This window comes from Archocentrus centrarchus, unplaced genomic scaffold (assembly GCF_007364275.1).
Source record: "Archocentrus centrarchus isolate MPI-CPG fArcCen1 unplaced genomic scaffold, fArcCen1 scaffold_27_ctg1, whole genome shotgun sequence".
NCBI lineage: Eukaryota > Metazoa > Chordata > Actinopteri > Cichliformes > Cichlidae > Archocentrus > Archocentrus centrarchus.
Genome location: NW_022060257.1, coordinates 516,314 through 541,540, shown reverse-complemented (window position 1 = coordinate 541,540; position 25,227 = coordinate 516,314). Strand labels below are relative to the sequence as shown.

Below are 25,227 nucleotides of genomic sequence, written 5' to 3'. Positions count from 1 at the left end.
ATTAACTCAGTGACTGTCATGTTGATTGAATCAACTGAACCTTGAAATAATGCATTCGTTAGACTTATACACCCGCCCCACACACACACACACACACACACACACACTGTGCTGGAAATAAAGTCTATCTTCCTACTAATCAGAGTCTTGTCAAACTGGGTTCAACATTAAGCCTAGGTAGCAGCACCCAACTGGCATTAGCACAGTCCTTTGAAATACTCTAAACCCAAGGCGTTCCAAAGCTGTTCCTCCAGTCTGCCAATACTCCACCCTCATAAAAAGCATGCAACTTTTCTCTCTTTCTATAATGTAGCATTTTAAAGTGCTGCACCATACTGTACCTGTCAGCCACCAGGGCCCACAGCAGTAGCACAGCAGCAGCATCAACCTCTTTTCCTCCATGACCCACTGAGGCAATGCACTCCTCACACTGGATGACTCAAGTGACATAACCAGTTCCCTTCTATCTTTCGTTCCGTCTCTCTCTCACAATCCAGAAGTTCCTCCTCTTCTTCACTCAGTACCAGGCAGACAGGCAGAAGTGATTACAACTCAGCCCTGCCCACCTTTTCTTCTGCCCTTTTTCTCCCTCCCCCTCATCTGTGAATTCCTCCCTCCTTACCTTCCTCACTCACACCCCCTGCTCCTACTCCTATCTGCAGCTCAGCCCTAGCAAAGCGATTAGCCTGCAATGTCCAGCTGGCTCCTGTCAGTGGTTGACAAGAGGAATGCTGTGCTACAGTCTCCTGCCTGCTCCATATGCTGGTTTGTAGATACCCACTAGTGGCAAGTGCTTCCTGGAAAGAACCAGCAGGAGGTGCTACAAGTTCAAAGTTTAAAGTGTTTGGGACAGGTTTGAGAAGGACTGGATTCATACGTCGAGCCTTTTTTTTCGCTTTTTTTCTTTTTTACATATTTTCTTTCATGTGGGAAGACCTCATTTTTGAAGTTATTGAAGTTCTGTAGGAAGACTTCAATTTGGAAGATTTAGTCCTGAAAATAAGGTGGAAAAAAGAAGCCTGTTTGTCACACATGGACATGTGGGCAGGACCCTTGGCATTACAGTTTAAGGCACTAGTTAGCCTTAAGTGTCATATTTCAAAATTATGATTTTTTTCCTAAACCTAACAAAGTGTGAAAACAAAGCAAAACTAGTGTAACTGCATTTAGTGGTTTACAGCAAGGATACTGTGCATAGTTTTGACAAAACAGCAGTATTTGACAGTATTTGGGAATAAGAATAGATTGGAAAGATGGGGTGTTCGACAGTTATTACAGTCATAGTCATGAAGAAATATATTCAGCCACAAGAATAGCAAGTAGTCCTGTAACAGATGGCTTCCCATTTGATAAGATGGAAGAGTCTAAATCCACAGAAGAACCAAAAGAACATAAATTAAGTGCTCCAAGATACATGGAAAAAACTATACACCCAAAAGAATGGGTGCAAGGAGAAGGGGGCTTACAAGGTATACAATTTTTGATGACAACATCAGATTCTGCTCATGAAATGCAAAATAATTGTTTAAAAATTTCCTCATTTAACATTTTTCTCTTTGATTTGTGGACTGCATATAGCCTAAATGGCAATATGAATGTACTCTCACTTCCTCTCTTTGTTTTATTTTATTTTTTGGATCAACTAATAAACTAAATGCCACTCGGTCAAAGTTGGTTTAAGTCCACATGCTCTGGTGCCAACCCTGGATATAGTGCAGGATAGAAGGCACATGACATATATGTTAATTGGAGGTCCTCATGTTGCTCACGCTGTTTTGTATATTGCTCTTTTTTCATTGGACTTTAATTGGACTACTAAGCAGCTTTGGTGTAATCTCCCCTCCCCCTGACAAATTTCTTAGGAGACCTGTTTAATGCCCAGCATGAATGCCTGACATATGGCACCTTTATTGGCTCTGTTGTTTTCTGCTATGCCTGTCCATAACATATGTCCTCTCATCCCCTCCTATCCTCTGCACTAAAGCAGATGTCACATCTTGTCATAATACTGTTAGCAAGTAGGTGCTCATTTTCTTGATGAGAGTCTGGCTCAACTCCTCACTTCTAAGACCAGATTTTTAGGCTTCAGTGTTAGCTTTTGATTCAGTTCCTCCTGTTTTCAGTAATTAAAAAGTGCTCTGAGTCCTCAAATTGAGTAGAAAGGTATTATTTAAGTACCAGTCTGTTTACCGTTTAATGCAGGGACAAATCTCCTCTAATGAGGAATTAATGTGGAATGATAAGCACAAGGATTAACCCTTTATTGTTTGTCTTAGGAGATTCTGATGTTATCTGTCTACAGTCATTTCTAATGAGGATGTTCAGCTCACATCAGTTCACACATAGAACTGTCACACACAAAAAAAGATATTTACACCATGAGGCAACAAAAACAGTGCAAATTCTGGGTTGTAACACAAAAAAACAGGAAAACGTAAATGACACAATAAAGTATTGTACATTTAGACATCCAGCAACTTGTCACTGGGCAGTACCCTCTACCCTAAAATGCAGGACTTGGGAGTCAGAACATGAACAGAAAATACAGCTTTTAAAGAAGAAAAAAAAAAAAAAGAAAATACAGCTTTAATGCTGATGATTCAAACAGAATACAAACAGAACTGGAAGAAGGAGTCAGGCTAGGAAGAGAACACAGGACAGTGTATGAGAGACAATGCAACAGGGAACTGAGGAAAACTCAGGAATAAAACACATACATGGGGTGACTGGGGAAAGAGGACACAGCTATGGAGAACAGGTGAACTGAATCTAACTAACAAGACAAGGGAAGCAAAACTGAACACAATCACGTGCTACAAGTGACTGACAAAATAAAACAGGAACTAATACCAAACAGAAAAAGGCTAAACAAGGCACGGGAAACATATGGAAGGCAAGAAACTAGAAGCCCTATCATAACCCCAAAATATCATGAACTCTTCAACTAAGGACAACATAACAAACTCAAAGTGACCAAGAATAAACTAAATGAAGAAATACAACGATGAAGAAATAAACCATAAGCAAACTAAGAAACAAACTGAAGAAATGTAACAATAACAGAACCCCAAAGACCAAAAAACACAAAACACTGGGCAAAAGGCCCAGAGCCATGACATACTGCCATGGTACCTTTGACATGAGCTCAGCAACTTTGTTTCCTGTTCCAGAACTGCTGATCAGAGTTAGTTCCATCAACTCTGAGTATGCTCACACTGAGTTAAGCTCAGTAATAGTTTCACATTTAACTGAAAAAATGCAGGGCAGCTTCCCAAGTCTTTAATGAATGCACAGTTAATCAATAAAGGTAAACATGTTGCAAGAAATGTCCCAGCTTTATAGATTTTAAATAGTTAAGTACAGTTTTGGGAGGATGAGCCATTTTAAATAAAGAATGCAGATAGTGTTGGGAAAATTTAAGCCATTATGAACGGATCCGGATGGGATGAGCTGGGAAATGGAGCCTGAAGTGGATCAGGGTCTGATCCTCTCTGAATCCAGGATTCTGATACGTTTTGGTTCCCTCCTGTTGTGCAAATGGATTTGGACACAGTTTGCTGAGCCGTTACAGAGCCTGTGTCTGAGATTTTCAGTGGAATTTCAGACACTGTAACTTTCAAAATGTTGACAACATTTAAGTCACTTTAAATACATTTTGCTTAGTTTTCAAGTCTTAAAATGATTTCAGCCCCATCCATCCATCCATTCGCTTCCGCACATCCTGTTAAGGGTCGCGGGGGGGCTGGAGCCTATCCCAGCTGTCATAGGGCAAGAGGCAGGGTACACCCTGAACAAGTCGCCAGCCTGTTGCAGGGCCAACACAGAGGGACAGACGACCTTTCACACTTACATTCATGCTCTCATTCACACCTATGGGCAATTTAGATTAGCCAATTAACCTAACCCCAGTAAGTGCATGTCTTTGGAATGTGGGAGGAAACCGGAGTACCCGGAGGAAACCCACGCAAGCACGGGGAGAACATGCAAACTCCACACAGAGAGAGGGAGAGGCCTGGGCCAAGGTGGAATCGAACCCAGGCCTTCCAGATGTTATTCTAACTGTGAGGCAGCAGTGCTAACCACTACGCCACCATGCTGCCCTATTTCAGCCCCATCTTCACTCAAATATTCATATCATCTCCAAGATTCAGACACGTTTCCATCTGTCAGACCTTTTACGACATGACAAATCATTGATCAGTGTGTTCTGTGTCCAAAGCTTTATACAGATTGTAGACTGTAAAAGCGCTCATGTCACGTACAAAAATAATGATCTAACGTCTCACTGGGATTTCAGTGCTTGTAAAAACATAAACATATGCAAATTAATTTACTACTCTGATCGCTCTGACAGCAACTTTATGAATAAGGAAATGAATCAGAGTGTCATATAGGTGGTTCAGGTGCAGCAGGAGGGGTTCACAGAGTGGTACTGTAACTGACTCGGAGTTGAAGTTAACACTCTTTCTGGAACCGAAAACCAGAGTTTTCCATCATTTCAGGATTAACAAACTCAGAGTTTTAACTAAACTTGTTTCCTGGAACAGGGCACAGGTACTGCTAGCTAGCATATAAAATAAGAGTGTGTTAACAGGTGTGAGAGGCTGTGTCACTACATGCTAGAGCTTAAAGACCAATAAAGGATGAAGAAAAAGGACCAGAGATCAAAATTACTTGTGACCAAGAGAGGAGCTGTGTCTGCTGCTTTTTGGTTTAAAAACAGCAACAACAATAACATTTCTGATTCAGCCGCTTCACTCAGTGCGCTGATGGGCACAGATTTCTTTGGGCCACTTTGGTACAGAATAATTTGAGCTACATAGCTGAGATGAATAAGTCCAAACAGAGTTTGTTACAAAACTGCACTTCACAGTTGTGCTGTGGAAACATTAACACTAACTTTGCTTAATAAGTGCATGTTTGCATATCAAGCAGCCTGTTAACGACTGACTCTGTTTCTTTTGTGTTAACAGAGCCTAAGAGCAGATTATTATTTTGGTAGTTTGGTTCAATTTTCTTTCTTTCTTTCTTTTTTATAACAAAGTGTTCCATATTCTATATCCTCCTGACAAAAAAATTAACTATTGTAATCCTATAAGACTCACTTACACACAAATGTTATTAATAATACTGTGATGTACTGAGCTTTGTGATAGGCCTCATAAATCAATCAACAGTTGTTATTCATAAGTTGAAGACAGCGCCTCCCCTTTGTGCCTCTGGAGGAAGAACAGCTCAGAAAGCACAACTTGTTAGTTTTAAGATTAGATAGCTAATAAGAGGTTTCTCCTACCTGTAAAGCCATCTGGACAGACACACTGATAAGAGTTGACAAGATCCTGACAGCTTCCTCCATGCTGACATGGAGCAGACTCACACTCATCCACATTAACAGAGCAGTCATCTCCTGCAAGAGGATCATATCAGTGATATTCATTTATGTTCCCCTTCACATCGATGAGGCAATGTGCAGAGAAACTCAAGAGGTTTTTGCGGTGAGTCTGGCTTACCAATGAATCCTGGCGTACAGTGACAGATGAAGCCAGCGGCCACATCATAGCTGAACTCGACAAGGCTGAGTTCAGGAAGCTTCCCATAGTTCAGGACATCTGAGCGCTGGAAACACTCACCACCATTGTCACAGGGGTGCTGCTGACACTCATCTATATCCACCTGGCAGTTGTCTCCCTCATAACCTGGACACACAGGCATTTGGACATAAACACAAATACATTCTTCTTTGTGTCTACCACAAGAGCATTATGTGTTATTTTCTTAAACCTGCGTTATTTATAAACATCAACACAAAATTCACGTTTTACATTAGTAAGCCACTTCTGTCAAAATGCAGCCATCAAAATGAAACTTGGAAGGTGTCCACTTTGTCTACTTCTAAGAGTGAAAACCTACCTGAACCTTAGAAACTACTTGCTTTTTATTTATCTATTTTTCAAGAAACCCAAGTGTAAAATCTGTCTACTTTCTGAGAGTAACCTAGTCTCACCAAAATATATATTTCAAAAAAATATTCAAATTATCCAGCTTTTGACTTTTCTAAAAGCCGTTCTCTAGTTATCAGACAGAACTACACTGTTTCCTTCCTCAGTAAGACATTACTTCCACTTTAACCGTCTTCCACTGGATATGGGATTGACTTTTTTCCCTAAGCAATCAATGCAAACATGTGAGTCCACACTGATGATTAAGCATGTCAGTGTTTTAAAAGGGGAGTTGAGCAAGATAAAAGTACAAATAATTTCTCAAATTGTTCAGAAGTAATGGCCTGTCCACACTGAGCAGTAACCTCTGGGGCTGAAAAATGAAGCTCATTCAGAAATGTTAAAAAAAAATAAATAAATAAAGCACTTTCTGGAATGGCCATTTGAGACTAGCTTTAACAGTAAGTTAATCCCCATAGGAGCCTGAGGTAAAATACTCAAACCAACAGAATAAAAAAACAAAAAACAAATGAACAAACAAAACAAACATGTTTACAACCTGGTAGAAAACAATGTTTTTGTCTCATTGGATAGATTCACTTTCTATAACAAGCATAAGTTTCTTAAATATCTCATCAGATTTTTAAAAATTGGCTCAGAATGTAAATAGACTCAAAATTGGGGCAGCTATAGTCAAAGGCAATGACATTTGCAGAACAAACACTGGATGCGCTCCTGATTCTCCTTAGCTTTTGTCCATTTCTTTCAACATACATATCTACATCTTTCCTACAGACAAAGTACTTATGTCATACTCACTGGTTATTTTGAAAGTAGTTTAAAGAGTGTCCCTGCCATTGGATGCGTACTCTGCACTTTAGTCCCCTCCTGTTCCTCAAACTCAAGAGTCAGGGACTTTTACTCCTTTGTTTAGTTTGATTTACATGTGAGAAACCCAGCAGCAGCCTCCAGAACATACTTATAATCTACACATAGCTGCACATTCTTCACTTTTTAGCATTGATTTTATTTTCTGTGAACACTGTGACACTGTTCCTACACAATGGTGACAGCTGGAATATACCACACTTAAAACTGAACCACAGTGTACCTGTCAAACAGAGGCAGTAGTACTGGTTGGTCCCCTCCAAACATGTGGCTCCATGCTGGCAGGGGTCAGAGGCACATTCAGGAATATCTTCTTCACAGTGGTCCCCTACAAAGCCTGTCCCCTCACAGTCACACACATAGCTAGGAGAGAATAAAAAAATAAATAAATAAAATATTATTATTGCTGTTGCATTAATTAAAAAAAAAATCTGCTTTGGATAAGTCATCCATCGATCCATCTTCTTAACCACTTTTCCAGTTAATGGTTATGGGGGGCTGGAGCCTATCTCAGCTGACATAGGGTGAGAGGCAGAGTATTACCTGGTCTGGTCGTCAGTAAATAAAATTTTATTATTTCATTTTTTTTCTGTTATAACATAAAAAAAGAAATGCAGATCATAATGACTCTTAATGAGCGTCAAATGTCTTATGCCCCATTGACCTCAACATAATATATGAAACATAAATATCAATGAGATAAAAAAATTCAAAAGGAGTGCATCCTCACATGTGACAAGATAGAACCATGAAATACTATGTTTAACTTTTATGAAAAACTATCCAAATAGTAACAATTTATTGTTGTGTCATTTTGAATATTATACACAATATTATATTTGAAAAAATTTACATATGTGGATAGACCAGAGTAGTAGTAACTAAACCACTGAGTGTACTGGGTGTTTTTGATTTCTTATAAATCCTCCATTCATTTATAAGGGGAATATGAAATTAAGATAAGATAAGATAAGATAGTGTTTATTTGTCACATGCACAGTTATACACAGTACAATGCACAGTGAAATGTATTTTGTACCTGCAACCATATATACCCACACATATAAATAAGAAGAATAAAAATTAAAAAAAAGTAATTCACACTATACACTATACTCTATATACTATACACTATACACACTTTTAAAAAAGTGTGTATAGTGTATAGTATAGTGTATAGTGTACTGAAAGAAGAAATTCCTTCTTTCAGTAGACTGACAAGATCATTGCAGATGCTGCTCAGAAAATAAGGAACGCAATTGAATCTTTATGTATTAGACATCAGAAAACCAATTAAATAACTGATTTATAACTGATTAAATAAATGATTTTTTTTCTAGTTTACATTTACTTGTTTCATTCTGGCACAGTGTGAGTGTCATGGTTTGCAGTGTGGCAGACAGGCTGTGGACCCAAACACAGAACTCAAGACGCAGGAATGGAACATTAAGCAAGCCTTAAGTAACAAAGTTCAAAATAATCCAACTGGAAATCCATCCATTCATTTTCATCTGCTTATCCTTTTCAGGGTCACGATGGGCTGGAACCTATCCCAGCTGTCATAGCACAGGAGGCAGGGTACACCCTGGACAGGTCACCAGCCTATCACAGGACTAACACAGTGAGACAGACAACCATTCACAATCACCAGATAACCTAACCCTGGTAATTGCATGCTTTGGACTGTGGGAGGAAACCGGGGTAGCTGGAGAGAATCCACACAAACACAGGGAGAACATGCAGACTCCACACAGAAAAGCCCCGGTGGTGGATTCAATCCCAGGACCTTCTTGCTGTGAGGCAACAGTGCTAATCATTGCATCAAGGTGCTGCATCCAACTGGAAACACTACTAGAAAAACAAACATCTAGTACACATAGAACTGGGGTGCACACAGTACGAAGGGGACAACTCAACAAAGGGCAAGGGGCAACAGACAATATACACACACCATATAATTAGGGAGATGGGAAACACCAAGGAACACAGTTGCAACTAATCGGAAGAAACAAGACAGAGGAAAGAAAACTAAATACAACAATTAAGAGAGGAAAGACTAACAAAATAAAGCAGGAAGTAACTACAGTACAAAAGGAAGACCCAACACAGAGATGGAAGCTTGACAAGATATGTGGAAAACATGAGGAATGTAAAAGTAAACTGAAACAAGGAGCAGAATACATGCAAACTATAACCTTGAACCAAAACCCCAAAATTACAACTGAAAACCTGAGAATGTAAATATAAAGAAACAAACCAGGAAATCTTTAAAAGGATACAAAACTCAAAACTGCAAACACTACACTAAGCCAGCGCTGGGTCACAGACCCAGGATCATGGCAGTAAGAGGTATAATGGGTTCTTATAACCTGCTTTTCCCTAAAATAGAACATCCTTTATGTTCTTCACTTTATGCTGTTCTGATCAGTTTCACTGTACCAGGTATTCACAGTGCCTCTGGCTGTCTAATGATTATGACTATGATTGGAAGTAAGAGGATTAATTCCTATCCCTGGTCAACTTTAATGTCTGCCATGCAGCCCTGGGCAGACACAGCACACTGCTGGATGACACAGTGGCCTTACCAGGCTTAGCATGAACTATAAACGCAGAGTTATATTCTGCTATATTACACATATGTGTTTTATAAGGAGAGTCACTTGCTAACACCAGACCTCAGTTTTTTAATCTACCCTTATTATAATAATTTTTCTGTTTTTTTTTAGGTTTTTGTTGCAGTGATTACCTTCAATCTGCAGTTGTTTCTGCAGCATTATAACAGAGACATGAGAAAAAGAGAGATAGAAGCACTCAGTGACTCATGAATAGAATGCTATAGAGAGTTCTCTTATGACAAATACAGCAGAAGTCCTGGAAAACATATGAGATAGTTGTTATTTCACTAATGAATGTCCACACTGTGTAGAGTGATTATATCGACTTGGTATAGTGGTGAAGACGTAGGTAAGTGCATTTTCTCATTTCTCATGTTTTCCATTATAAGACTTTCAGAGGTCAGTGTGAATAAATATATGAAAATGACTCAGCTCTGTAAAGTGTTTTTTGATGCTCTGAATTCATTTTGTTTCTGTTTTAGCATTTTGTCAGTTTTCACTCTGAAACAATGGTGCTTAGTGGCTTAATGAACATTTGTTTCAGTTCAGTTAAAATCACTTTTATTCATATACTGTAGCACCAAATCACAACAACAGTTGCCTCAAGTCACTTTATATTGTAATGTAAAGATCCTACAATAATACAGAGAAAAAAAAACAAGCAGACACACCCATTTGAGCAAGCACTTGGTGATAGTGGAAAGGAAAAACTCCCTTTTAACAATAAGAAACCTCCAGCAAAATCAGGCTACAGGAGGGCCATCCATCTGCCGTGAGTGGTTGGGACTGAGGAGAGGGAGACAGGACCCAAGACATGCTGTTTATAGGCTAATCCAACCTTCCTTTTATCTCAAAAAACTTCTCCAAAGAGTAGCTGTAAAACAGCTAGCTTATCATCTGAAGAGGAATAGTTTATTTGAAGAGTTTCAGTCAGGTTTCAGAATTCATCACAGTACAGAAACAGCATTAATGAAGGTTACAAATGATCTTCTTATGGCCTCTGACAATGGACTCATCTCTGTGCTTGTCCTACTAGACCTCAGTGCAGCATTTGATACTGTTGACCATAACATTTTATTAAAAGATCAGAGCATGCTATAGGCATTAAGGGCACTGTGCTGGAGTGGTTTGAATCATATGTATCTAATAGACATCAGTTTGTTCATGTAAATGGGGAGTCTTCTTCACACACTAAGGTTAAGTATGGAGTTCCACAGGGTTCTGTGCTAGGACCAATTCTATTTACTCTACACATGCTTAATGTAGGCAGTATTATTTAAAAGCATTGCTTACATGTTCACTGTTACACAGATTATACCCAGCTGTATCTGTCCATGAAGCCAAATGTCACACATCAATTAGTTAAAGGAATGCAGGAATGTCTTAAAGAAATAAAAAAGAAATGACCTCTGATTTCGTGCTTCTGAATTCAGATAAAACTAAAGTTATTGTACTTGGCCCTACAAACCTTAGAAACATGGTGTCTAACCAGGTACTTATTCTGGGTGGAATTATCTTGGCCTAAAGTAACACTGTGAGGAATCTTGGAATCATTTTTGATCAGGATATGTCTTTCAGTGCACATATTACACAAATATGTGGGACTGCTGTTTTGCATTTGTGCGATATTTCTAAAATTAGAAACACCCTGTCTCAGCATTCTGCCGGAGGTTTCTTCCTGTTAATAGGAGTCCACCCTGGGACCTTCTCCCATGCTTCCAATGCCTAGATGATTGAAAATATCTGTTTTCCCAAATACCCACCAGAGTGTTTCTGTTCAGTCTCCCTTTTCAAGTGTCCACAGATACCTGTGTTTTGTGTGATTTCTGTGACCTTTGAGTGACTGTTCGTTTGGATGTTTGCATTTGAGTCATCCTCTCTGAAGTATGGCTCACATCGCATAACAGGTCTAATAGACATGTTGATGGTTTTGAGGAAGTAACTACTAAATTTAACTAAGACCAATCAGAGAAATCTGGAATAGATCTGGATCGTCCCCGCTTACACAGCTCTTGTTTGCGTTGTAGACTGTTTGATCAGGGGATAAATCTTTTTACATATAATCATTACGTAAATGTTAGTTTGAAGATATGGTTAAAGGTTAAGTTTAGGCAAAGAGCAGAGAGATTTAGGGCAATTCTCAAGAAATTAATGGAGGTTAGAGTATTGTGAGAAATACTACCTGTTCACTCTATCTATGCATTTTCCTTTATTTAGACAGGGCAGGCTGGCACATTCGTCAATGTTGACCTCACAATCTTGCCCCTGGAAGCCAGCCATGCACTCGCACAAGTACATGGCAACATGATCTTGGCAGGTGGCGCCATTCTGACAGGGATGACTCTCACACTCATCGATCTCCACCTCACAGTTAATCCCTACAGAGGACAGAACAGGGATAGTAGAGGGCCAAGGCATAAGATTTGGCAATGCATCTTCATATATAATAAACCAACACAACACATTAACACTCAGAGCTGCCATGAGCTCAAACTAATGCTACGTGAACCAAGACTCCACATGTGTTAACTGTAAGAAAAAAGAAAGCACTGTGTGCCCTCCTCAGTCTCAGTCCTGCAGCTGCCATGTACCACTACCTGCTATTATACACACACACACACACACACACACACACACACACACACACACACACACACACACACACACACACACAGGCCATTCGTGCACACACACAAAGACAAACACACAACAAGACACACTCATCCACATCAACCCATCTTCATCATAATCCTTCTGTGGGCTATCGAAAAATGTTTGACTCATCACTCCCCAACTTTAAATGTAGCATTTTTTAAATGAGCAGTTAGCTTGGGGCCTAGATGTCAAAGTCTGTGTTCTTATGGTGTAATAAATCAATCATTTGAAATGTATGTTGGCTGATAACTTCCTGTTGTCCACAGAAACTCATTCTCAATCCCAACTTTGCACATTTAGTCACATTTCAATATACCAGGTACTCCTTTCGAGGAATTTTCTGAGACACAGGGTAGTGCTGTGCTCCATATTGATATTTTACCAGTGGCAGGGCATATAATTACATGCCTTTCAAAACAGAAGACTAGAGTTTGAGTCCCATCTGAGACAACTGTTTTAACAGTTTAATTCACTTTTGTTTGACTTTGGTTTTCTTTGGTTTTCTCCTTTTCTGTGGTTTGTGTTTTGCAAGTTTAAAAAGGATGCAATAAATGTTTTGTCTACAAGTTTTCCCAAAGCAACGAGTATGTTTATAATTAGAAAGCTTAAGCATTACAAATACAGTTGTTACAGTTAATAGAAACCGATGTAAATTTAAGTATTTAACAGGACATAAAGTCTGGTCTCTCCCATGAAAGTCAGATATGCAGACTTAGACTACTGTCTCGCTACATAAAGGGAATATGATTTCCTACACTGTCACTGCTGAATCATCCAACAAGAACTTAATTAAATTGCACTTTTATTTGACTTTTATTTGTGAAAGTAATATAATTCTAGGACAATCAGTAAAAGCTAGAAATTTTAAATATGTTCATATGAAGCTTGGTAAATGGAGTTTCTGGATGAGCAACATCTGCCTCTCCTTTCAAAAGCCCAGCCTGTTTTGCGCCTGTTGTACTTCAAAATTCTTCTTACCTTTAAAGCCTGGAGCACAGTCACACCTGTAGTGATCAACCTCATCCTGACATGTGCCATTATTTTGACAGGGTCGGGAAGCACACTCGTTGATGTCCAAATCACAGTGGAAGCCTTGAAATCCTGGCACACAGAAACATTGGTATGCATTCACCCTGTCTTTACAGATGGCTCCATTCTGACAGGGCTCAGACTGGCACTCATCTATGTTCTCCTCACAGTTTGTCCCCTGGTAGCCTGCAGCACACTGGCACCGGTGCCCAGAGTCAGGGATGTCCATACAGGTTCCTCCATTGTGGCATGTTTCCTCTGAACATTTGGTCACATTATCCTGGCAGTGCTCACCTCCGAATCCAATTGGACAGTGGCAGGAATAGCCATTGACTGCATCAACACAGTAGGACTTATTACCCTTGCAGGGGTTACTCTGACATTCATCAACACCCTGGGTGCAATTGAGCCCTGTGAAACCATCTGGGCAGTGGCAGGTGTACTCGCCAGTTCCAGGTTTGCTTGTGCAGTTGGTGCAAGTTGCGTCAGTGCAGGCGTCATATAGCTCATCACAGTTTTTACCTGTATACCACAAGGGTCCTTTGGGGCAAAGGCACACATAGTCACCAAGGTGGTCGAGACAAGTGCCGCCATTGCTGCAGGGAGCTGATAAGCATGCATCTTCTGCTGCTGTACACAATAGGCCTAGAAATGAAGGAAAAACATCCTGTTAAGAACACATGAAGCAATATTTTTCAATTTTTTCTTTCTAGAGATCTAAATCCTAAACTGAAACTGATTTTAATGTCACCACTAGTTTATCCACTGTAAGTCTTTCTACTATACCTTCTTCCTAAAGGTACAGTACCAGTCAAAAGTTTGGACACACTCACCTTTTGACTGGTACTGTACATGTGGAGCTCCAAGGTCTCTCACAATCAAAACAGCATGCTAGGTAGGAAACATGCTTTGCTCCAGGACACTCACAAAAGAGATTCTTAATCACAAGAGTTTCACTTACTGGCTAACAAAGGTTTAAAATGTTTATATAGTTTAATAACAATACTACTAAACTGTAGATTAATAGATAAAATAAACTTTAGTAAATAGTTAACAGTTTAGTAAGTATTTGAAATTATAAAGTGAAATTACAATATTGTTTACTAATCATTCATTGTCATATTTATGTTTATGTCATGCATTTGTGTGATTAAAAAAGTAACATTTTATATCCATAATAAATTATAGATTTCTTTGATTTCCAAATGCTACTGTCACTTTGTGATAGAAGTTTCTTTACTAATTAGTGAGTCCCACAGTTGCTTTTTCAAATTTGCTTACAACTCAAAGATATACTTAAGCTGTCTTTTAGCATTGCAGGTCATGCTGCAAACTACATTTTTTTTACCACCCTGAGTTGTTTTTGCACCTAAAACAAAGCAAACAGAGAAAGTGAGAAAAGCTAAACTTAAGAATGAGTTAAATATATATCACAAACTGCTTTCTCCAGTTTCACATTCTTGTAATTTATGCCACTGAAACCCCAGCTACCTACGAACATAGTCATTAAAACAAGTCTCATGAACATCAGTCAATATAATAGACATCCAAATTATATGGTAAATGGACTGATTCAAATATAGCGCTTTTCTACTCTACTTGAGCACTCAAAGCACTTTATATATTATTATATATATAGTATTCTTTGGAGTGCCAAAGAATACTTCAGAATACAAGTTGGGGTTTAGTATCTTGCTCTTCGGCCACCTAAGCAACTCCATCAGTGGCCTCCTGGTTCGTCCCCTGAGAAGCTTTGGTATTGGCTTCCTATTCTGCATACTGGGGAGTCCCATATCCTCAGCCATTACCAGCTCCCTGCAAAGCCACCAGAGTTTCTTTGCCTCTACTGCTGGCCACACAGCTGGGCCCCAGAGATCTATCACCCCAACTGCTGGCCTCCCGCTAACCCCTTGAGCCACTCCGTTCCCGTTGCAGGGTTCTGTCATGGTCCCTGGGTTTTGGACTATGGGTTTTGAGTTTTCCAAAGTTAACATTTCTTTTGCTTTTTGTGAATAACCTGCTTGAGTTTTGTTTCTTTTGTAACTTTGCTGGCATTATTCTTTATTTATTCTTTATTCCATTGTGGTCTGTGTATATATTTAGTTAACCATTTGTGTTTCACTGTTTATCCTCGTTCTAGTTAGTATTTAGTTACTATTTTAGTGGTTGCTTTATTTTAATTCTCTATGTTTTGATGTTTAGAAATTTTGTCTGGGGCTCTTTTTGAATTTAATATATTTCTCTGTGCTTCAGTTATTGTTAATTTTAGTTACTGTTGACAGTTGATTCTAGTTAGTTCCCTTTTGTGTTCCTTGATGTCCCAGTCTCGTCTGCATTTGTCCTTTGTCTTTCCATATTCATATGTCTAGTAATTCTGTTCTCTCATACATTAAGTTAAGCTTTGTTTCTTGTTCAGTTGTGTCTTCCTGCTTTATTGTGGTAATTGCTGTTTTCTGTGGTTCGTGTTGTGTTTACTTCACTTGCCTCTTTATGGCTATAGTTTCCAAGTGTGTTTCCTACTTGTCTCTCCTGCTGTCTCACCTGTTATCCTGTGAGTGTATATATTATCTCTGTCTCTTGCTGTTCATTGTCACATTGTCCCTCATTAATCATGACTGTGTAACCCCAGTTCCTAGTCCCAAGTTTTCTATTGTATTTGTATCTCCCAGTGAGATCTGTATTCCCTGGCAATGTATAATGTTTTGATTCCCATGCTTTCTTTCTTGTCACCATTAAATGCTCCTTTCTACATTACTCCTGCCTCCTGTGTCCTGCACTTGGGCCTTCAACAAGTATCTTAACAAAGATATGAAACTGGTCCTCTGTTTTCAAGGAAGAAAGAAAGAAAGAAAGAAAGAAAAAGACATTAAGTAAAATAATCATTTTACTCTTATGTTTTAATGTTTTAAGGTTTTTTTATTTAGCTTAAATGAAAAGCACTGAATTCATCCTGAGACATTCCTGTATTTATCGTGTATACCAACAGGACTTTGGTGTAGTAGTAAGCACTATTGCCTCATAGCTCTGGTTTCCTCCTGCAGTTCAATGAAAGAGTTTAATTGGTAATTCTAATTTCAATGTAGGTGTAGAAGGATTAACCTTTGAGTGCCAAGTGAGACTAGAAAAAGTAATTTACAAATGCCACCCCATTTCCAAGTGTATGATGCTTCCTCCAGAGGTGTTTATCTCAGTCCTTATAAACCAACAATCTGACTGAATATGGACATTGAAACAAAAATCCTGAGTGCATTGAGCAGAACTAGGAGCCATTTATAGATTGAACTTTGAACTTTCCATTATGAGAGTTGTTTCAAAAGTTTCAGTGTTGCTGTAAAATTATCGCTCCTAAGGTAGAAGAAACACCTGTATGTCAAGCAAGCCAATTGCGACACCTTCCTCTCCTGTGTCTCCTAACAAAATGTTTGATTTTCACAACAGGAATCTACACTCACAAATTTATTGAAGGTGTTTTGAATAAAATCCCCCCCAATAAAATGGCAGACACTGTGCTCCTCTGCTGACAACATCCCATTAAGAATCTGTTTTTATCTGTTATAAAAAAAAACAACAAAAAAAAAAACAATCTGTTTATATCTTCCCCACAACACCCACAGTCCTCATTTCCCACTGTATCCACTTTAACACCCCCAGTTCCTCTCACATGCATTTGCTATCACTTTTTTTTATCTGCTTTCACACTGAGCCTTCCTTTTCACATCAGTGTCTCACTTCTCCTCCCACAACCTTTCTGTTTTCCATACCTGAGAAGTGCTGCATTGTTTGTGCTTCCCCAGTTTTAATTTGAATGCTGATAAGGATAATAAGCTCCAGCATGCTTGTTAATAAAGCAGTTTAAAATCAATGTCATTGGCCAAAGTGGTGTACACAGGTTTAAAATACATGTAAAAACAAAACAAAAAGCAAAACATAATGTAAAAAATTAAACAAAACAAAACAAAATGTAGAAGATAGTGGTTAGAGCAATAAAACAATAAGAGCAATAAAAAAAAAAAAAAGTTAAAGCAATAAGAACCAAAATCTCAGATTAAGGGAGATAATTCCACAGTTTTGGGGCAGCGACTGAAAAAAAATCTTTCAGCTTCCTCTTTGTCTTTGAGGTGGCCAGCACTGACAGGTCAGCTGACCTGAGTTAACGTGTGGCGGCATACAGGTGGAGTAGATGAGACAGATATGGTGGGGCAAGGACATCCTAAGACAAGTAAAACTATTTTAAATTCAAGCCTAAAACAAACTGGGAACCAATGAAGTGAGGTTAAAATCAGTGTACTGTGTTCACATTTTGTGACACCAACTAAAAATCGAGCAGCAGCATTTTATACCATCAGGAAAGTAATGTATTGACAAATGATTTAAGAAAATGAGATAAAGGAAATCTCATGCAGTAATTCTGTGTAATACAATATATTTCTTTAGCAGAGAATAATCTGCCAGAGATGATGATTATTATTATTGTTGTTGTTGTTGTTATCATATTTGTGAGCTATTAGACTATAGGCGTGTTAATATTTCATCTCTAATTCTATTAACTAGACAACCTCCTGTGTAGTAGGCAAAGGACAACATCTATGTGCTATATCTACTTGAGTGATTACAACTGGTAATGGCCATGTAACTGTGATACATGTTATGCTGTTGTAAGACAGAACAGTCATGAAAATGCAATATAAAATTACAGAAATAAAGTTGAATGAGAGAGTGTGTATATATTTCTGTATATATTTGAAAAAACATCATTTATACTGGTCTTGTTCTTTTTTAGGAAAGTTATGACAGAAATGCAGTGTACCACATGCTACTCTGTGTTTGTGGCCAAGGTCTGATGAGAAAAGTTTTGCATACCTTTTTATCTTAACTCAAGCAGTGATGTCTTCTGCAGAGGCATTGTTTCCTCTCTCTTGTGTTTGTAATTTTGTAATCTTGTTTGTAATCTTGTGTAATTTATCATGAATCCTGTACAGGTGGGCTAACAGGGACTACTAGTATCCTAACTCCTCACTTTTTCAACTAAACCCAGTCAACACATTCCAGGGAGTTCCTCCTACACACAGCCCCCCCCCCCCCCCCCCCCCCCCCCCCCCCACTCCATCACAGAACACTTCATAGATCACGGCTAGACAGGGTCGATTCCCGACACTGACTGGTACCAGCATCTCAGCCCAACAATAACACTAAGCAGAGACTGACTGTTAGCAGGTAGAGTGATATCAAACTGCCAACGCTCTCCAGAAACCTCAGCAAGTCTCTTTAGGAGAGGCTTCACTTTAACATAGTCCACGATTACTCCTTCTTATGGGAAGAAGGGCACTGACTCAGATGTAATGTTCTTTCTTCCTCCCTCTTGGATAAAACTCATAATTTCATTTAATCTTCAAAAGCTAAGTCTAAACCACACTTCAACTCTCTGAGCTCCAAAACTCAGCAATGAGTTATAACTAAAAGAACTTGTTTGTTGTTTGTATTTTTTGTCACCACGAGTCTCAGGGACATTGGAGAACATTTCTCATATTTTGAAATCACAGGGTAGGTAATAGGGGTCCTTGATAAGTTTAATATGTTAAAGTTGCAAACAAATATGATAACTTCAAAAGGACATATGCAGCTTATATTTTATTTAACTGGCTGACATTCTACTAGTCACATGGTTTATTGAACATGGTATAGCACTTTTTGTATTGCCAGAAGGAAAGAAAGAGATGTTTAAAACATCCATCCATCCATCCATCCATCCATCCATCCATCCGATTATCCAGGGCTGGGTCACGGGGGCAGCAGAAGCCCAGGCATGTCTCTCAACGGCCACCTCCTCCTCCAGCTCTTCTGAGGAAAAACTGAGGCATTCCTAGGCCAGCCAAGAGAAATAATCTCTCCAGCATGTCCTTGGTCTACCTTGTGAATGTCTCTTGGACTTCCATAAGGTAGACAAGAGACGTTCTCATCAGATGTCCAAACCACCTCAGCTGACTTCTTTTCAGTGTGGCAGAGTCTACTCCTGAAACACACACTACTGAATTTCTCTAACTGGCAATTTATGCCTCAGTGGGAAGTCTATGCCGTAGGTATGATTTAAACACAAAGATATCTGAAACTGTCAGACACCTCCCTGAAAATGTAACTACACATTGTCTCAACACAGCCCACAACTACTGTGACTGGCCTGCTCAGTGCCACTGATTTCTCCTATACATTTACTTTTTTCCACAGTTTTTAAATTTATCAGTGAGAGAATAACAATCATCGCCTCAATATTAGGGATAATAATCAATATAAGAGCTCCCAAATGTCATCAAATTCCTAGAGAGAGGTTCCTAGAGGAACCTATCAGAATGGACATGAGGGAATGTACAAAGAAGTGGGAAAACTTAAATAAAGACACTTAGCACACAAAGTACAGAAATTTGTGTTTGGTGTTGGAAAGTCTGTTTATTTCCCCTTAGATGGTGCCACATTTGTAAGGAAAATGTATTTGTGGGTTAAGCAGCAGAGCTGAGTATGTGGGTTGCCCCCATGAAAAACTTGCCAAATCGTCTCTGCACTGCTTGTTGGTTTGTTGATATTTGTTGAGCGGTTAGAAATGTTGCATTTAAAATGACCTCTCACTTAGAAAATGTATCTCCGTTCATGCTCACTCCTCTTCTGTAGCACTAGCTAGATACTGAAGTACCACAAGCACATGGACGTGTGCACCAAAAACACTGTTCTGGACCATTCCAGCTCAATTTAACCCTGAGTATGGTGCAATAAATGATGCATAAATTATATGTTTTTGGATACACTAATAGGACTCTGTTATGAGTTATTTTTCCTTCCATTTAGGCTCAGATCAGTTTGATGTTTGAAAGCGTGCAGTAATGTGAAGTAAAAACATTCCTCAAATGTGTTAAACAAGAATTAACAAGCCTGTTTTGAAACTATAAGGACTACAAAGTAAGGATATTTTTGTTAAAATTTAGAGAGTAAAAATAAAAAGTTAAATATAAAAATAAATACTGAAGTAAAGTACAGATGGCCTGATAATTCTATTGCAATATAATAACAAAGTATTTGGCACCACATATAAACATCTAGTCAATTTAGAATCACCAGTTAACCTAACCCCATGCATGCTTTTGGACTGTTAGAGTAAGCAAAAGCACCTGGAGGAAAGCCTTGGAGACACGAGGCGAGAAAGCAAACTAAACACCGAAAGGCCCCAGAATCAAGAACCTTTCTTGCTGCGAGGTGTCTGCTAACAATTCAATTTCAATTCAATTCATTTGTATAGCACCAAATCACAACAACAGCCACCTCAAGGCACTGTGCCCTCCCCGCAGAATGGAAAAACTCAAATATTACTCTAGCTAGCTAATAAACCAAGCTTTGCAGCAACAGGAATAGCTAGCAACACTTTGCGAGAAGTTATTGATTTCAGAACCGATTGCTACATGTGTCACAATCTTATCACAGTCTCTACTGGTCAAAAAGATAATAGGCAGTAACAGAATCCTTGGTTAATTGCTATAAATGGGCTTAATTTGTATGCAAACTACAGTGACTTGATATATAATTAATGAAAAATGTAATTCAACTTAGAAGTTTAATTTTTAATCTATCAATTGAGGGGACTGAAAATCGGACTGGTTTCAGTTCTCAATGGTTGCTCTGTAATGATTAAGTGTGTCTGCTTCAAAATTCAAAATAAAATACAAATGTTATGACAGGGGCCTTGTCACAGCAATGTTACAAAATAACATAATTATGTTAGATTTACATTCTGAAGACATTACATTTACATTTACTTAATGGGACATCACAAGTTGGCATTACATAACATATTTGTAGTTGGCTGACAGTTCTAAAAACTGTTGCAAAACTAGAGCCTAAGTGACTCACTAGGGCTCACAAATATGATATTCCTTTATTGGTGACTAAGGTGCAAAAATTTATAGTTTCTATATATGTACAATACAAAGGAACTAGATAGATATGTGTTATTGAAGATCAAATTTAGTTTAACTCCATGGAGATGTAAAAGGCAGGAGGGAATGTGTTTACCCTGAGTCACGGCAACAGCACCAAAAAAATCAACAGAAAGTGCCACTGCAAGGCAGAGGAAACAGCAGCACTGTGAATCATAAAGAAAGGGAAGCCCCTGGCTAACACACGACTTGAGCTCAGAGGAATTTTATTCAATCACCACAAGAGACTGGGCTCTGCTTTGTGCTCCTAATGCTTCACAGCAGGTGGCTGCTCTGCTTTATACAAAAAAAAGCACAAATCTTTTCTGACTCAGCAAGTCAGAGACATACATTTTTTTGTCTCCTCTGTGAGTTACTACAAAGGCTGTATCACTTTCAACTCACTGTTCACGTCTAGTTTCGAGGGAAATATGTTATTTTGTATAATCTACACCAACTCCAATACTATTAAGAGTTTTGTTTTGTTTTGTTTTGTTTATTTGCTTGTTTTTCTGGGCAGTTCATTTGTCAGTTGGCTCATTCCAGTTCATTCAAAAGGTCTTTTTTTTTTTCCTTAAAAACCAGAATTTCCTATTCACATTTCATAAATTCTTCTTGAATTAGTCACAGCTTTATGCCTATAGCCTAGAACTGCTCTGACAAATGCACTTGTCTCCATTGTGTTCATCATCTGGAGATGACAGCACTCAGGAGACCCATGGATAGGTTTTAGGACTGTCTCTCGTGTTTTTTTTCCATTTCCTAAAAATAACTGATTTTGTACTGTAACTGTGCTGTATTTGCGAATTTGTTTTTCCATTAAAAACCTTTATCTTGGTCAGCCTTTTGAGTTCTTTTCAAAGATGCTCATTTGTTTACTTTTTCTAAATACAACTGTCTTTCTAGGCCAACTTCATCTTAAAATCAATCTTACACTCCCTGTCATCTTCATGTTCATCTCTCCACCTTCTCCCTGTCTATTCTCTCTATTCTTACCTAAGTTTTTCCTTTCAAACATAAAGTTACAGCCTGTAAATGTTTCACTGCTAGATGTCAGTAAATTGCAGATTGCAGTCAACTAAGTTCTGTTTTCTTACCCCTTCAAATTATAATGTATAGTACTGTCTACACTGATTGCTGTAGGAAAAACATGTTTTAGTCAGCCAAGAGAGACCAAAAACAATAAAATTAAGGAAAATATAAGGAAAAAATACGGAAATAAAAAATGAAAAATGATATGGTGAAAGGAGTCAGATACAAGTTGATAACTCAGTGACGCTCATTTCCGACTGATGGCAGCGATACTGAGGTAAAGTGTTGAGGATATGCTGCTTTTCTATCAGTAAGAGACTCTGCTGGGCGGCATTAGTTAAACTGCCTTTGAAGTGGATGTAACATTGTTGGACTCTGAGCCTTAGTGAATAAACATTCATACATTCATAAACATTCATACAATTTAAGAACATAATCAAACAGTTGAGAGAGAACGTGATTTTTAAGACACTCAAGCCTGACATTAGCTACTTAAAGTTAGCTTGTAACCACCTGTTTGTGTTTAGCTGGCTCGTCAGCTGTCAGGAGACAGGAGGGTCTAATGTCTAATCGGTTGATGATAAGTAACAGCGACAATATCGGTAATAAATGAGCATGTTTATGGACATTTTCATGTGTCAGAGCCCTGACTTCAGTTCAGAAGACGAGCTGTGAGGTGAGAAGAAAGAGGATGAAATTTATCAGTGGCATCATAAGATACCAGTGGCATTGTCTCTATCTTTTAGATTTTTGTTTTGTTTGTGAAGGGTACCTCTTCTCAAATGATAAAACATAGGTATGATGCTTCATACCTTGAGTCTAAAGGTGCAGGCACAAATTTAAAGGTTCCTCCACAGCACACAAATGTCTACGAGTTCTCTTCTCCTGCGCCTTTGGTTACATATGTGGCTGGTCTCTAGCCACATACATAAAACATGATTAGTCAGAAGGGAGATGTACTTCCCGGCTACTGTATTCAAATATAGTGGGGGAACAATTGCAGCTTTCACAAAATGGTACCTGCACCTATGTATGTTGGATTAATTATAAGTTTCTGAAAAGGCATCAATATGTTGGAAGATGTGACACACAATTAGAAACTAATCTATGTATATTTATAAATACAATATCCTTTTTTTTCTGTTAAATAACTTAAAAAAAATGACTGAATGTACCTTTAAGAGCAGAATGCCAGACCTCTTGGCACGCTCCTTAATACCCATCACCCCTCCATTCAAAGATGAGACAAAAAAAGCTGTGCAGCAGTGCAGCCGGACGCTCAGCTCGTTACCATGGTGATCTTTAACAATGCCACCCGCAGCCAATCCCTGCTGCTGCTGTGCCACAGTTTAAATAAGCTTCAGACATTTCACACAAATGAAGGTTACGGGGAAAATAGGTCAGTGGGGTTTCATAAGGTGCTGACCAACAATCCCACCCCTAGACACCCCAACCATAAACACCCAGACACACCCTGCTGCAGATCGAGCGCACACATCTAGGACTCATGAGGAGTACATCTACTTAAATCCTGTTCCATTAATTGGTTCTCTGGTAGAGTATGGAATCAGGAAGTTGTAGAATATGCTCATTTGACTTAATCTTATGGTGGCATGAGAGTAATATAATTTAAACAAACAAATGATTGTGCTTATCTTCCTATTAAAAGGTGTATTACTTGCTGATAGTATTTAACAATAATAACATGGTTAAACTTTTTAATAAATTAAATAAATTACTGGGCATTTTCCCCACACCCATTTCTCCTTGAAAGAAAATGTATTCAGAATTGGGTTAACCCACAAGAATCCACCGTGAATTTGAAATTGTCAAATTTAAGCAAACTGTTTGGTGGAACTGTATTAATCTTAAATAAAACCAAAACATATAGGTCATTTTTGGAAGTAGGAATAAAGATGTACACTTCAGTGATACAATCAATGGACTAAAGATTGAAATGGTGGATTAAGTTGAATTTCTTGGTGTGATAATAAACCATAAACTCTCCTGGAAATGCCGGATAAGATCTATTCCATCAAAAATCTCAAAAAAAAAAAAAAAAATGTTGCATAAAGTTAAATATCTGTTAGACTACAACAGTTAAATTATTGTATTCTTCTTTAATCCTGCAATATCTCAGTTACTGCTGGGCTATTAATTAAAACCTATGACATTAATTTAAAATATTCAATAACATCATAGAAAAGAACAATTAGGATAATACACAAAATGGGCAAAATAGAACTCATATCTGAAATCTCAATCAGTAAAACTTCACGATTGGTTGACTTGAAACACTTAATTATGTTCAACGCAAGTTTTAGAAAATTCAGTTCAGTAGCTCGGTTCAAAGTTTCCATGCTTATTTTTGTTTTTCTCTTTTGTTTTTGAGGATGTTAATGTATGAAATATGAAGTTGTCTGTATGTTTATATGCTTGTGTAATGATGCGCATACCCGCATTATTGCCGTAAACTATTCATTTCTAAAATGTGCAGGTTTAGATTTTCATTTTCCTGCAACTCGTTTGTTCGCCTTGATGCAAGTTTGGAAGTTATTGTGATTTTATACATTCTAAGTCAAATAACTCAAAGGTCGGAGCTCACCCAGTTTGAACATCATCATGGTGATCAGCAGCGTCCTCTGATATCTTGACCAAACTTTTCCAAACTCCATGGTATTACAGGCTGCTAACGTTTCCGATCAGTGTAAAACGATGCTGTCACTCCGCAGGTTCTCCATCCAGCAAAGTATAGCGATCCAGCTGCTCCAAAGTTAGCTGCTGGGAGCAGGCACCTCCATGCTGGACCGCTGGGACTCTGGGTATGAGTGCGCGTGTGTATGTGTGTGCGTGTGTGAGTGTCTCAGGGGACGAAGCTCTGATGGAGTAAAGCAGAGCGTAATCACCCCAGCAGAGAGAGAAGGGAGGAAAACACGGAGTGGAGTCCTGGATCCGACTGAGCAGTTCGTTGAACTTAACTCCCTGTTCACTGCCTTTATTTACAGAGAGTTTATCGATAAAAAAAACATGCACATTAATCAAAGATGGTGCTGGGATTCCATGTATTAGTTTATACTGGTTACTTTTCCAGTATTTAAAATAATTGTAAATAAC

At 38.5% G+C, this 25,227-nt stretch overlaps 1 protein-coding gene across 1 annotated transcript in view; it reads right to left on the bottom strand.

The window, feature by feature from the left end:
- Positions 1-24,918, bottom strand: part of LOC115776165 (protein crumbs homolog 1) — a 38,735-nt gene extending 13,817 nt beyond the window's left edge. Inside the window, exons 1-6 of the mRNA XM_030723739.1 lie at positions 24,719-24,918; positions 13,076-13,771; positions 11,625-11,820; positions 7,051-7,190; positions 5,511-5,696; positions 5,294-5,407 (exon numbers count right to left, since the gene is read on the bottom strand). Of these exons, the coding sequence (XP_030579599.1) occupies positions 5,294-5,407; positions 5,511-5,696; positions 7,051-7,190; positions 11,625-11,820; positions 13,076-13,771; positions 24,719-24,788 (1,402 nt within the window). The 5' untranslated portion in view covers positions 24,789-24,918. The remainder of the gene's footprint in view (positions 1-5,293; positions 5,408-5,510; positions 5,697-7,050; positions 7,191-11,624; positions 11,821-13,075; positions 13,772-24,718) is intronic.
- Positions 24,919-25,227: the final 309 nt, after the last annotated feature.